At 41.0% G+C, this 14386-nt stretch overlaps 1 protein-coding gene across 1 annotated transcript; it reads left to right on the forward strand.

The window, feature by feature from the left end:
* Positions 1-3306: 3306 nt before the first annotated feature.
* Positions 3307-9674, forward strand: LOC131354373 (tripartite motif-containing protein 16-like). The gene is made up of 6 exons (XM_058391935.1): positions 3307-3977; positions 5494-5589; positions 5736-5969; positions 7532-7703; positions 7942-8001; positions 8557-9674. The coding sequence occupies exons 1-6, from the start codon at positions 3387-3389 to the stop codon at positions 9081-9083; spliced, it is 1680 nt and encodes a 559-aa protein (XP_058247918.1). The 5' UTR covers positions 3307-3386; the 3' UTR covers positions 9084-9674.
* Positions 9675-14386: the final 4712 nt, after the last annotated feature.

Here is a 14386-nt window from a genome sequence, read left to right on the forward strand (position 1 = left end):
ACCAGAGAGGAGTGCACTGTACAAACCACAATTAACCAAAAAACTTCCAATGGAGGATTTAACATGGTGAAGTCTTTTATCTCCATTTTAAACCCTAAAGTGAGAAGACCTGTTCATGTGAGAAAGGAAGCTTCCAGGTTCTTTTCAACCCTAAACACTGAGTGACAAATCGAGAAAAATACTTTCATGCTGAGTAACAATAAGAAATGGAATGCATCCAGACTAACACATTTCACAGGTCCTGTTGCTATTCTACATGAGGACTTACAGTCACAAGTGACATTTAATCCTAGGAGGAGTAGTAGAGTGTGAAGATCACCTGTGTGGCTTAAGGAATACAGCTACAGTTACCCACTGAAACATGATTGGAAAAACATGCATCTTGTCTTTAGTGTTACACTGTAGGTTTAACTGTTATAATTGCCTGAAGTGCTTGAATGTGCATCAGATGAAAGATAATTTCATTACAGTGTTAAATGTAGTAACAGTGCACAGTAATACTTAGCTGTTATTTATTTTCTTACTGAGGTTGTAATTTGTTGTAACCTTAAGAAAGAAATTAAGAAAAATGAATGTTAAAAATAGTACACTGATACGAAGGAACCTTTCAAAATTAAATGGGAAAATGTGGTGTTTTGTAGTTTAACCACAAGGTGGCAGCATATTGCTTTAGTGTTGAAGTGGTGCTTAGTCTTCTCTAAGTTGCAATATTTCTGTGGAAGAGAATGTATGTGCTGAATGAAGAGTCGAAACGATCTACTTGTCCAGTTACTGATTACTAGAGAACACAACGGTGATGCTACAAGAATTTTCAACACGCTGATTAGACTAAGAATTTTTTATATATTTTAATTCTTACAAAAATATAAATGACTTGAATATGTTTGAATCTGTGTGGTGTTGTGAGGATGCTCTGTGTCTGTTAGAGATGGAAAACTCAGATTTTCACCAGAGCTAAATCAATAATCTCTCATGTTTATCCACATTTATTGAAATAATTTTAATACGTATTTATTTATTCATTGAGTCACTCTGATTTTTATTATATGTGACTTGTGCAAATAAAAGATTGTAAAACGCAAAAGTCTCTCTCTCCCTCTCTCTCTCTCTCTCTCTCTCTCTCTCTGTCTCTCTCTCCCTTTCTCTCTCCCTCTCTTTGTGTGAGATCAGAAAAAAATGGCTGAGGCCAATATTTCAGTAGATTGCACCCAGTTCAGCTGTCCAGTATGTCTGGATCTCCTGAAGGACCCTGCGACTATCCCCTGTGGTCACAGTTTCTGTACTGTGTGTATAATGTGTTAATGGTATAGAAACTGAAGAAGACTGAAGTCCAAGCTGCTTCTCCTGCTCACTGTTAGACTGGACCTGGAGATGTGGAGTGTGATTTCTGCGCAGGGAGAAAACTCAAAGCCGTCAAGTCCTGTCTGATCTGTGCAGCTTCTTACTGTGACGTTGATCTGAAACCTCATCTTGAAATTTCTTCTATGAAAAAACACACATTCACTGAAGACTCTGGAATTCTACCAGAGAAGATCTGTTTTGAACATGACAAGCTGAGATTTACTGCTGTACTGATCAAACCTGCTTATGTCTGTACGATGGATAAACACAAAGGACATGACACTGTCATCCAGGTGTTTATCAGTTCTATGAATTGAACTTAAATTTCATTCAGAAGGATTTTGTTGAAGCTTATTGCATTATATCTGTTCTGTTTAACAGAGAATTTATCCCCAGTGATAGTTGTAATCTGGTCAGAGAAGAAAGTGAACATTCCAGTGATGAGGAAAAAAGGTGGAACACACACACACACACACACACACATACACACACACACACACACACACACACACACATACACAGTCAGATTCAGAATTTTACTTTTGTCCCTCAACTGTAAGCAGCTCAAGGCTATTTCTAGCTAGTAACCAAAGTGAAATTCCTCAGCACTGTGCTGCCAGGTGATTAGACATTCTGCTGTAGAAAATAATAGAGATGAATGAACGTTAACAAGGGCTGAAAATATATATAAATATAACATTATTTCAAATGACTTTCCAGTGCATCAGTCAGTGAATATTAGTAAACTTGGTTTCTTAAACATTCTCAGAACTAGACACTGAGATTAGAAGACTGAGGAAAGGATCTGCTGAAGTGTCATATTCAGTAAAGCTGCACTATTTAAAGCTTTAATCACAGCGTACAAAAGCGACACCTGCTGGTGAGGAGGATGTCCTGCATGCATCTTTTCAGTAAATGATGCACCATAAATAAACCACTGATTTACAGCATGAACAGCTAAAAGAATAATAATGATTAACTATTTGTGTATAAAAATAAATTATTCAGCCAATTTAGTAACAGCATTGTTTTTGACTGTTTTAAATACAATGTGACTCACTCATTAGTTACATTCATGTGAAATATAAATAGCAGAGCAGTTTCAGTATGAAAGGTTTGTTCCAGGAGTCTGCAGGACAGGATGGTCATGAGGAATCTGATAAACATTGTGATACACTCAGGATTCTAATGCTTCTTGTGTGAGAGACTGGAGAGGTAGGTGTTACACTCTGGACTGTTTTAGTGTCACACACTGCTAAATATCCTTTGGATTTGTGTGTGTGTGTGTGTGTGTGTGTAAAAATTTATATGTTTTTGTTTTGATGTGGATATTCATAGACAACACCACTGGCATAAAAAGTTTACACACCCCCTGTTAAAATGCAGGTTTTTGAGATGTAAAAATGCAAACAAGATAAATCATGTCATAATTTTTCCATCTTTAATGTGAAATTACAACGTATAAAAATGATCAATGATAATCATCAATGTATGACACCAGAAAGACAGCATGTCCCTCAGCACATCATTTATTAAGCACAGGAACATCAAGGGGACACTAGAGAGCCCATAGGGCATGATGCAGTACTCATAGTGACCACTAGAGGTGCTGAAAGCGGTCATCCACTCATCACCCTTACGGATTCCTGTCAGGTTACAAGCACTGCGCTTTTCAGAGTTTTCAGAATATTTTAAAAATAATTTAAAGAAATCACATGGAATAAAGTGTTAAATTGTAATCATTAATCATTTTGCTGGAGGAGTCAGTAGGCAAAAAAGAGCAGAAAATTAAGACCCATTCTGTAATTCATGAAATGAATCCTAATAGGTGTAGCAGCTACATGGTTATATATTTATCTACTGAAGGGAGATGAAATGGTTAACAGAGGAGTGTTCATAACTTCTCTGTGCTTGTCCTCCTCCTCCTCCTCCATCTCTCTCTCTCTCTCTCTCTCACACACACACACACACACACACACACAGAACCAGGAAGTTTCAGAGAAAACGAAACTGATCTCTCTCTCTCCGTGTGTGAGTTTAGGAAAATGGCTGAAGCCAGTATTTCAGTAGATCAGGATCAGTTCAGCTGTCCAGTGTGTCTGGATCTCCTGAAGGATCCGGTGGCTATCCCCTGTGGTCACAGTTTCTGTAAGGTGTGTATTAATGGCTGCTGGGATCAGGAGGATCAGAAGGGCGTCTACAGCTGTCCTCAGTGCAGAGACACTTTCACTCCAAGGCCTGTTCTACGCAGAAACAACATGCTGGCTGAAGTGGTGGAGAAACTGAAGAAGATTGAAGTCCAAGCTGCTTCTCCTGCTCACTGTTACGCTGGACCTGGAGATGTGGAGTGTGATTTCTGCACCGGGAGAAAACACAAAGCCATCAAGTCCTGTCTGATCTGTGTGGCTTCGCTTTGTGAAACTCATCTGAAATCTCATTTAGATATTCCTGCTTTGAAAAAACACACATTAACTGAAGCCTCTGGAAATCTACAAGAGAAGATCTGCTCTGAACATGATGAAGTGTTGAAGATCTACTGTCGTACTGATCAAAGGTGTATTTGCTCTTTGTGCATGTTGGATAAACATAAAGGTCATGACGCTGTATCAGTTGCAGCAGGAAGAGCTGAGAAACAGGTGAGAACTCATCCCAATGATATTTCTCATTTAGATTTAGCAGCTTTGGTCAGTTACAAGATTGAACTTGTGATTGAAGAGTTAAGTAAAGTAAATGTATTAAGTAAACGTATCTTTGCTATCTGTTCATCATAATCAGATCAGATGAGTGAACCTTCACTCGGCCAAGATCCATTTAATAACTTAAACAAGAACTTCAACTCTTTACCTGTCTGATATAAAAAGTCTACACTCCTTTGTTAAAATGGTAGGTTTCTGTGATGTAAAAAAAATTAAACTAAGACAAATCCTTACAGAAACTTTTGAACCTTTATTGTGAAATTGCGAGCTATATATTAAAGTGAAAAACAAAAAAAAAGAATTCATGGGGGAAAGGATCAATCGATAAATGTACAATAAACTGGTGTATAAGTGTGCACATCCCTAAACTAATACTCAGTCCAAGCACCAATCTTTTATATTTTTGGGTTAAAAATCGATCAGTTTAGCACGTCTTGAATTATCAGTTCTTCCCTCCAAAAGCATGTTAACACTGAACCTTTCCAAAACCTTGATCTTGTTTTAGTGAAGACATTCCTGGGAACTTATTGTCATGCGGGAAGGTGAAATTCCTCTTCATCTTAAGTGTTTTAGCAGAAGCCTTAAGGTTTTGCACCACAATTGACTAGTATCTGGAGCTATTCATTATTCCCTCCACCCTGATTAAAGCCCCAGTTCCAGCTGAAGTAAAGCAGCCTGAAAGCTTGATGCTGCCACCTCCATGCTTCACTGTGGGGATGGTGTTCTTTTAATGATCTGCTGTGGTTTTATGGAAAAAACATTCAACTTTGGTTTCATCAGACCACAAAACATGGTTTAGGGAGATTGGATGGACATTAGCCAGACTTGGCAGCCTCCCTGTCCAGTTTTCTCCTGGTCTTCTCATTAATTTTAGGGGGATGTCCTGTTCTTAGTAATCTCACTGTTGTGCCATATTTTCTCCAGGTGTTGATTATTGTCTTTACAGTGTTCCATGGTATATTCAATGTCCTGTATGTTTTTTGTAACTCTCTCCTAATTGATATTTTTCTACAGTGAGATCCTGTACTGCTTTGTAAGATCTTTGTGGCTTTTCCAGTCAGATGTTACCAAGAAGATATCAGAAAAATCCTACAGGAACAGCTGTACTTTATTTGTGTTTAATCAGTGACTTTAATTGATAGAATGTTTATACTAATTAGTATTTAACATGAGTTTGAATGGGATTGGTTGATTCTGAACACTGACACATTCCTAATTATAAAATGGAGTGCACAATTATGTAACCAGGTTTTTATTTTTTTTCTGCTAAAATGATTCTAGTTTGTTTCCACTTTAATATATTGGTTACAATTTCACATAAAATTTAGAAAAGACTCTGACAGGATTTATCTCAGTTTAATTCTTTTTTTTTACACAAAAACCTGCCATTTTAACAGGGGTGTAGACTTTTTATATCCACTGTATAACCTTATGGATATAACTGATGTGTCCTCAGAGAGAGTTAAAGGAGGATCAGATGAAATTCCAGCAGAGAATCCAGGAGAAGCAGAAGAAGGTGCAGGAGCTGAAACAGACTGTGAACACTATAAAGGTGAGCAGTGAGCAGAGACAGAGCTGCTCCTAGAAACACACACAACATGGACAACCAGTCATTTAGAGTCCCAGTAAGAGAGGGAATGATAGATGAGATTTATATCTTCTGTGTGTGTGTGTGTGTGTGTGTGTGTGTCCTAACAGCTCAGTGCACAGACAGCAGTAGATGACAATGAGAGGATCTTTACTGAGATGATCAGCTCCATGGAGAAAAAGCGCTCGGAGGTGACGGAGCTGATCAGAGCTCAGGAGAAGGCTGAACTGAGTCGAGCTGAACGACTCCTGGAGCAACTGGAGCAGGAGATTGCTGATCTTCAGAGGAGAGTCACTGAGCTGGAGCAGCTTTCACACACACACGATCACATCCATTTCCTCCAGGTAACACTCACTGTCTGATCTACAGAGCCAGCTGTTCCTCACACACTCTCTAAAACTGGGGTTCTCAAACTTTTCAGCCCACGACCCCCTAAAATAACAGTGCCAGTGACTCACAACCCCCACTATCCTCGGAGATGGTTAAAATATACAAACGTTGTGCGCAATGGCACACACGCACCAATTATCCTATCCAAACACGAGACAACACTAAAGAGCACAACAGTCTAACAACCATATCATTTTTATTTGTAATATTTTTGTAATTTACTCGTTAAATTTCAACATTTAACCTCACCGTCTGTACACTCACTCCAAGACAGTCCATCTTCTTTCAGTTTGTTGTCAAGTTTTGAGAAATAGTCCTCGCCTGTGCATGTTCCCTCCAGCGGGGTGCGAAACAGAATGTCCTTGTTAAGTTTTCCGGTTAAAATCTGATGAATACAAGCAGCTGGGCAGAGTTTGATACATCTGTGGATTCATCTAACTGTAAAGCGTATTTCTCTTTCTTCACTCTCTCCACCAGCTGACACTTTATGTCCTGGGCCATGTCGGAGATACACAGGGAGACAGTGGCACCCGTTAGACAGCGGCACCGATTCTAGCTCGCGGGCCAGTTTATGTCCATGCATAGTCTGACTTATATCTATATGCCACCTCATATGATACGTGTTGAGCTTTGGTGGGGATTGGTGTTTGTTTAATTAGGACTTTCTTTTGGCCTTGTAACTCTCACTCCTTTTGCCTGAAAAAACTACTACTGGTTTAGCAGCAAGAGAGGGGGGCTTGGTTTTCAAGTGTGGTAGCATTTTTACAGGCTTTAGGCTTTCATGTGCAAGCACCTCAGTGCACTATACACTGGGGATGTTGTACTTCGTTGACGATGATGCATGTGAATCCATACTAAATTCTAAATAAATACTAAATAAATTCCTCTCGATACTTTCGACACTTAGAGTAAGGCTGACCCAACTGCTTATGGATGTCCTCTTCATGCACACGCCGGTCTCTTTCCGTACCTGAGGTCGATGGCCTTTCTGACGGTGGTGCTTCTCCGCTGGCCTCTCTGTGTTGTCTTTGGTCGATATTAACCAGCATTTCATTTTAACAAAAATCTCCTAAACCTAAAAAAGATGGTGCTGTAAATTGATCTGAAATTAAGATGGTGCTGTAAAGTGATCTGCTGCAACTGACACTATTGCTGTGCCATTAACCTGTCGTAATCACCTCAGGGGTCGCGATTGAACGGAAAAAAAATCGAAAGGCTAATGGCTAATGGCTATTTTTATTTGCATTTTTTTTTTTTTTTTCAAATGTTACTATTAACTACAATTTTTGTATCTTTTGTTAGTTATGGATAAAATATGCTATTTCTAATAGTTTAAAAAGGTTTTTTGATTTCTGGAAATCATCTCACGACCCCCCCTCACTGTCTTGCAACCCCCCCAAGGGGTCGCAACCCCCACTTTGGGAACCACTGCTCTAAAACACCTCTCATTAAAGCAGCAATAAATGTCCCTGTCTGACATCACAAGTATGTCTTTCATTTCATTTCTTCTCTGTAGGCTTTAGCTTCTGGACGTCGGTCTCCTCCATTAAACAGACCAGAGTTTGCCATGTCTAGCATCACTGTCCCTCAACATCTGTCATTTGATGGAGTGAGGAATTCTCTCTCAGATCTGAAGAAGAGACTGGAGGAATTCTGTGCGGAGGAATTCAACAAAATCCCTCCACATGGTAAGAGGAGCTGCTCCTGCTGGAGAAACACAATGATGGACGTCTTTACTCGCTCTGTGAAGTGTTATTTCTTAGCCATGCTCCTGCTTACTTTTCTGCAGCCAGTTTGTTCACCTGACACTTTGAAGTAAAATACTGATTTCAAATGAATAAACTGACTGTATCACTTTCAACTGTTTCCATCTTTTACACAACCTGATGATGCTTTTTGTCTTCATTTCCATTTTTCTCTCCACAGCTGCAGCAGTTCAGATCATTTCACCACCAGAGCCACAGAGCAGAGAAGAGTTTCTGAAATGTACGTCTAACACACACACACACACACATATACACACACACAGACACACACACACACACAAACACACACACACACACAAACAAATACACATATACACACACACACATACACACACACACACACACACACAGACACACACACACAGACACACACACATACACATACACACATACACACATACACAGACACACATACACACACGCACACACATACACACACACACACACACAGACACACATACACACACACACACACACACACACACACACAGACACACATACACACACGCACACACAGAGAAACACACACAGATACACACACACACAGACACACATACACACATACACACATACACAGACACACATACACACATACACAGACACACATACACACACGCACACACAGAGAAACACACACAGATACACACACACACAGACACACACACAGACACACACACAAACACACACAGACACACACAAACACACACAAACAATTAGAAGTGTAAATTTCACACACACAATAAAAATAAAAAAAAGTTTTTCTCTTTTATTTTAGATTTCTGTGATCTGACTCTGGATCCCAACACGACACATCCTAACCTCATTCTATCTGAGAAGAACAGAGTGGTGAGATACAGTGAGAGAGAGCAGCAGTACTCTGATCATCCAGAGAGATTTGACTACTGGTATCAGGTGTTGTGTAAGGAGAGTGTGTGTGGACGCTGTTACTGGGAGGTGGAGTGGAGCGGTGGTGTGTACATATCAGTCTCATATAAAGACATCAGCAGGAAAGGACTGGGTAATGAGTGTGGGTTTGGAAACAACAATCAGTCCTGGAGTCTGGAGTGTTCTTCTTCTTCTTTTCTCTCTTTCTATCACAACAACATTGAGACTGATCTCAGAGTTCCATCATCCTCCAGAATAGGAGTTTATGTGGATCACAGTGCAGGAACTCTGTCCTTCTACAGCGTCTCTGACACCATGAAGCTCCTCCACAGAGTCCACACCACATTCACTCAGCCTCTATACGCTGGGTTCTTGGTTTGTTTACGATCAGAAGTGAGGTTGTGTGATCCAGAATAAGATGTATCTGGTGTTTTGTGGTCAGTAACAAGTAGAAATTGTATCACAAATGATCTTATAGAAAAGTGTTTCATTTCAACAAGATTCCACATTATAGAGAGATCATTCCTGAGCACCAAAGCACTAAAATGTAAATCTAAAACACACACACAGAATATTCATTCTTTGTAATGTGGTAATCATTTTATTATCCACAGACACTTACAGAAATATGTTTTATAGGTTTTTAACAATTAAGAAACTTAGTTTAATAAAACATTTATAAAATTTACAATAGCCTGGTTATGTAAGTATGTACAGCTTTATAATTGGGGGTGTGTCTGTGTTCAGAACAAACCAATCACATTCAATCTCATGTACAAAAGTAATTATCATCAGCTGCATCAATGAAATGATTCTGATTAACTCCAAATAAAGAAGATTCTGTGGGATTTTCTTCATATCTTCTTGTCTTCATCTGACCGACTAAAATAACAGAAGCAGCTTTGATTTACTGATATATTTAACTTTATAAACTCCTGACACAAATATGATATGAAACAGAGAGAGAGAGAGAGAGAGAGAGAGAGAGAGGAAACAGCACACGGTTCAAACTGTGAAGGGATTTCAGTCAGAAGTTTTGGAGATCTGCAGGATGGACAAAATTATTCCTGAAAAGATGATACACCAGAAGCTGACCACATGGTTTAAAATGTTAAAACTTTACTCCTGATTGAGAAACAGAAATGTTTCCAGGTCAGAATGTTAATGTGGGAAGGGATTTTGAGTTTAGTTTGGAGTGTTTATATCAGACAGTCTGATATTTTAAGATATTTTCTGATCAAGTTGTATTTATTAGCGTTAAACAGCGGGATCTGATCCTTCATCGGCACTCTCTGTAACGGACATCACGGACATTTCCTCCTCACACCACCAGAGGGCACTGTCATTCATTCATTCATTCATTCATTGTCTATACCCGCTTATTCCTAGGACTCCTAGGGTCACGGGGGTCTGCTGGAGCCTATCCCAGCGCACACTGGGTGAAAGGCAGGGGTACACCCTGGACAGGTCGCCAGTCCATCGCAGGGCCACACATAGACGAACAACCACACACACTCACTCCTATGGGCAATTTAGAATTACCAATCAACCTAATGTACATGTCTTTGGACTGTGGGAGGAAACCGGAGTACCTGGAGTAAACCCACGCAGGCATGGGGAGAACATGCAAACTCCCACTGTCATTCAATTATTCTAAAACATCTTCTGTTGTGTTTAGTTGGTGTGGTTTCAAATCAAATTTAATTTTATTGGTCACATACATAATGGTACACAGTATGATATGCACTGAAATGATTACACGACTATTTACTTTGATCCTTGAAAATGAAAAGGAATAAGGACAGAAAAGACAGGGATAAAATGTAAAATATAAAATATGTAATATAAAATATAAAAAACTACAATTCACAGTAGGTAAATAAAAACAGAATATAATATAAATAAAAATAAAAATATAAGTAAAGTAAGGTAGGGTATCTGTGTATACAGAATATATATATAAAATATAGAATATAAGAAAGGTAAGATATGTAAAATGTAAACAACTGTATTATACAGAACTATAAAAGTGAAATAGTGCAATACTGTGCAGTGTGCAGACAGCAGCAGTACGGGGTGGTCAATCAGTGAAATAAGGTGATGAGATGATGAGAGCAGTGGTATTGTCCATCTTAAAGCACAGATGTGCACAAGTCCTCTTTGTGTATAAAAGGGACCAGAATGTCCCATATATGTCCCATATATGTTTATGTTTTATGTATTGTGTGTCACAGTCCTGTAATGTGCAAATGTGCAAATATATGGTACAGTGTGGTGTTTTCCAACACGTGTGTAGGAAGCATTGTAAGTCCAATCAGCTGAGTCCTATGTGGAGTTCTGGTTGAGAGACCGTATAGCCTGTGGGAAGAAGCTTCTCCTCAGTCTCTCTGTGTTGGCCTTCAGGGAGCGGAAGCGCTTCCCTGACCTCAACGGGGAGAAAAGTCCATTGTTGGGATGGCTCAGGTCCTTCACGATCTTCCTGGCCTTGGTCCAGCACCGCTTGTTGTAGATTGAGTGCAGGTCAGGGAGCTCGGTATGGATGATGCGCTCTGCTGATCGCACCACCCTCTGAAGAGCTCGTCTGTCCTGCATGGTGCTGTTCCCGAATCAGGTGGTGATGTTTCCCATCAGGATGCTCTCTATGGTGCAGGAATAAAAGTTCGTAAGCACATTAGGAGGCAGTCTAAAGTCTCTCAAGCATCTGAGGTGGAAGAGACACTGCCGGGCCTTCTTCACCATGTTGTTGATGTGACAGGACCATGACAGGTCCTGCATGATGTGAACACTGAGGTATCTGAAGCTGTCCACTCTCTCCACTGGTCTCTCGTTGATCACAGGGATCTGGTAGTTCCTCTCCTGCTTTCTGCTGAAGTCCACTATCAGCTCCTTAGTCTATCTGACTTTAAGGTGGAGGTTGTTGCTCGGACACCAGTTCTCCAGAGCCTTAATCTCCTCCAGGTAGGCCGTCTCATTGTTGTCGGAGATCAGTCCAACCACAATGGTGTCGTCAGCAAACTTGATGATGTTGGTGGAGTTGGTAGTGGCCATGCAGTCATACGTGTACAAAGAGTACAGCAGGGGGCTCAGAACACAGCCCTGGGGGGCTCCAGTGCTGAGGGTGAGTGAGGCTGAGACATGTCTGCCCATCCTTACTGCCTGTGGTCTACCAGTTAGGAAATTGGAGATCCACTGACAAAGAGATAGGCTGAGTCCCTGATCCTGAGTCTCTGACCAGCCGCTCAAAGCACTTCATCACTACTGAGGTCAGGGCTACAGGGCGATAGTCATTGAGGGAAGCAGGATGGGGTTTCTTCGGGACAGGAACAATGATGGACTCTTTAAAGCACGTGGGGATTGCCAACTGGTTTAAGGAGAGGTTGAATATGTCTATGAACACTTGTGCTAGCTGGTCAGTGCAGGCTCTGAGGACACGACCTGAGATTCCGACTGGTCCTGCTGCTTTCCTGGTGTTCACTCTCCTAAAGGCTCTCCTCACGTCATGCTCAGAGATGATGAACGCACTTCCAGTGTTGGCATTCTCTTCCTGTCTGCAGCTATTAGCATTAGCTGTAGCATTAGCGTTGTTAGCTGCAGCCTCAAGTGAGCGTAGAAGGTGTTCAGCTCGTCTGCCAGAGACACTTCCGCATTCATCATACCGGATGTTGGTGCTTTATAGTCCGTTATTGTCCATAATCCCTGCCACAGGCTCCTAGAGTCACTCTGTTATATTCTATTTTCATAGAGAGTAGGATTTTGTTTTTAAGGTTCAAGGTTCTTTATTTGTCAACACCACCATATGTGCAGACCTACAGAGGAATCAAATACTGTTTCTCTTCTCTCTCTTCAAGTATTTACATTCTCAATGCAGTCAGTGCAATATACTGTAGAACAGATTTTGTGTGAAGGTAACAGCAGTGTACTTGTAATAAATAGATATAAATAAACCGAGTAAATATATCTTGTAAACATCTGAATGAATATACATCTGGGTAAATGTAAACAGTGAATTCTGTTAAATATACAAACATACTTCCAAAGGTCCATTATATGTAAGGTGCACATATACATGCAAATAAATGTAAACAATGTTTAGTAGTTCTGAGTATAAAGACATTAGTAGGGTGCAGGACAGATAGCAGCAGTATGACAGTAGTGCAAAAAGAGACTGTGAAGTGTAAAAGTGCAAACAGTGTCAGATTTAAATAATTTGTACATGTAACATTTTGAATAGGTGTTTATAAACAGAGTTCAGGAGTAGGTGGGAGAGGGGGGACATTATGAACAGAGTTCAGTATCCTGACAACCTGATGGATGAAGCTGTTGGAAAACCTTCTGGAGCGAGCCTAGAGGCTCCAGTACCTTCTCCCTGAAGGCAGGAGGCTGAAGTGGAGGCTTGTCGAGTGTGAACCATCTGTAGCGATGCTGATGGCTCTGCTAGTCAAGCAGGTGTGGAAGATGTCCACAAGGGAGGGCAGAGAGACACCAGTGATCTTGCTGGCTGCACATGATAGGAGGTGGGACTCGTGCTTTCCTCGGTTTGTGAAGGAAGTAGAGGCATGACTGAGCTTTCTTGGCCAGCGATGTGGTGTTCGTCATCCAGGAGAGGTCCTCAGAGATATGCACCCCTAGGAACCTGGTGCTGTTCACCCTCCCCATTCGTCACTGTTGATGGTTAGTGAGGGGTGCGGTGGAGGTCCTCTTCTGAAGCCGATGACAATTTCTTTGGTCTTCCCCATATTCAGGAAGAGATTGTTGTCAGAACACCACTGGACCAGTTGACTCACCTCGCCAACCCAACATTTTGTGGTCTCTCTGATAAGAAGTCCAGCACCCAGTTACAGACAGGTGAGTTGAGTTCCAGGTGTCTATGTTTGTTTATTAGCTGCTGGGGGATGATAATGTTAAAGTCTGAGCTAAAATCCAGGAAAACCATTCACACTTAGGAGTCTATGGAGTCCAGGTGTGTAAGGGCTGGATGGAGAGTGGCGGAGAGTGGCTGAGATGGCATCTTCTGTGGACCTGTTGGTTCTGTATACAAACTGGAACTGGTCGTGGGAGGGAGGAAGAATGGATTTTATCTGCTGCATGACCAGTCACTTGAAGCACTTCATAATGATAGGGGTCAGTTCAATGGACCTGCAGTCGTTGTGGCTGGATGGGTGCGGCTTTTTTGGGACTGGAATTATTGTGGTGGTCTTCAAACACTTGGGGATGACTGCTTGACTCAGCGAGATGTTAAAGATGTCAGTTAGTATATCCTTGAGTTCTTCAGCACAGTTCTTTAGAACCTGACCAGGTATGTTGTCTTGTCTGGCTGCTCTCAGGAGGGTCTTTGTTTGACGCTGATGGGGGTCAGACACACAGCCTGCACAGGTGGTGCCTGGAACACCACCCTGAAAATCGTACAACGTTCCAGGAGATCCTGAACCACAAGTGGTTTACAGGAGAACTTCCGGACATGGACCAGGTGAGACAGGTGGAATAAAACAGAGCCAATGACACAGAGCTGGAAGTGTGTAAATAGTCTAGAGCTCAGCACACGTACTGAGTCACTACTGACTTCTGGAAAACAGATGAGTTTACTGATAGAATGATATAAAATACATGAAGAAAAAATAGTCTCTCATGATGAAATACTGCTTCTGCGTCTGCTTTAATGTTCTGCTGTACATTTCTTTATTTTACACAAACCTTCTGATGACTCGGAGACGAACACAATA

The sequence above is a fragment of the Hemibagrus wyckioides genome, linkage group LG06 (genome assembly GCF_019097595.1).
Source record: "Hemibagrus wyckioides isolate EC202008001 linkage group LG06, SWU_Hwy_1.0, whole genome shotgun sequence".
NCBI classification, from domain to species: domain Eukaryota; kingdom Metazoa; phylum Chordata; class Actinopteri; order Siluriformes; family Bagridae; genus Hemibagrus; species Hemibagrus wyckioides.

What these genes read in the sequence shown, in the direction of transcription:
- LOC131354373 (XM_058391935.1), top strand. Translation starts at nt 3,387, where the DNA reads ATGGCTGAAGCCAGTATTTCAGTAGATCAGGATCAGTTCAGCTGTCCA. An exon ending in AGACTGTGAACACTATAAAG is followed by an intron (nt 5,590 to 5,735) that starts GTGAGCAGTGAG and finishes GTGTCCTAACAG; the next exon opens with CTCAGTGCACAGACAGCAGT. An exon ending in CAACAAAATCCCTCCACATG is followed by an intron (nt 7,704 to 7,941) that starts GTAAGAGGAGCT and finishes TTCTCTCCACAG; the next exon opens with CTGCAGCAGTTCAGATCATT.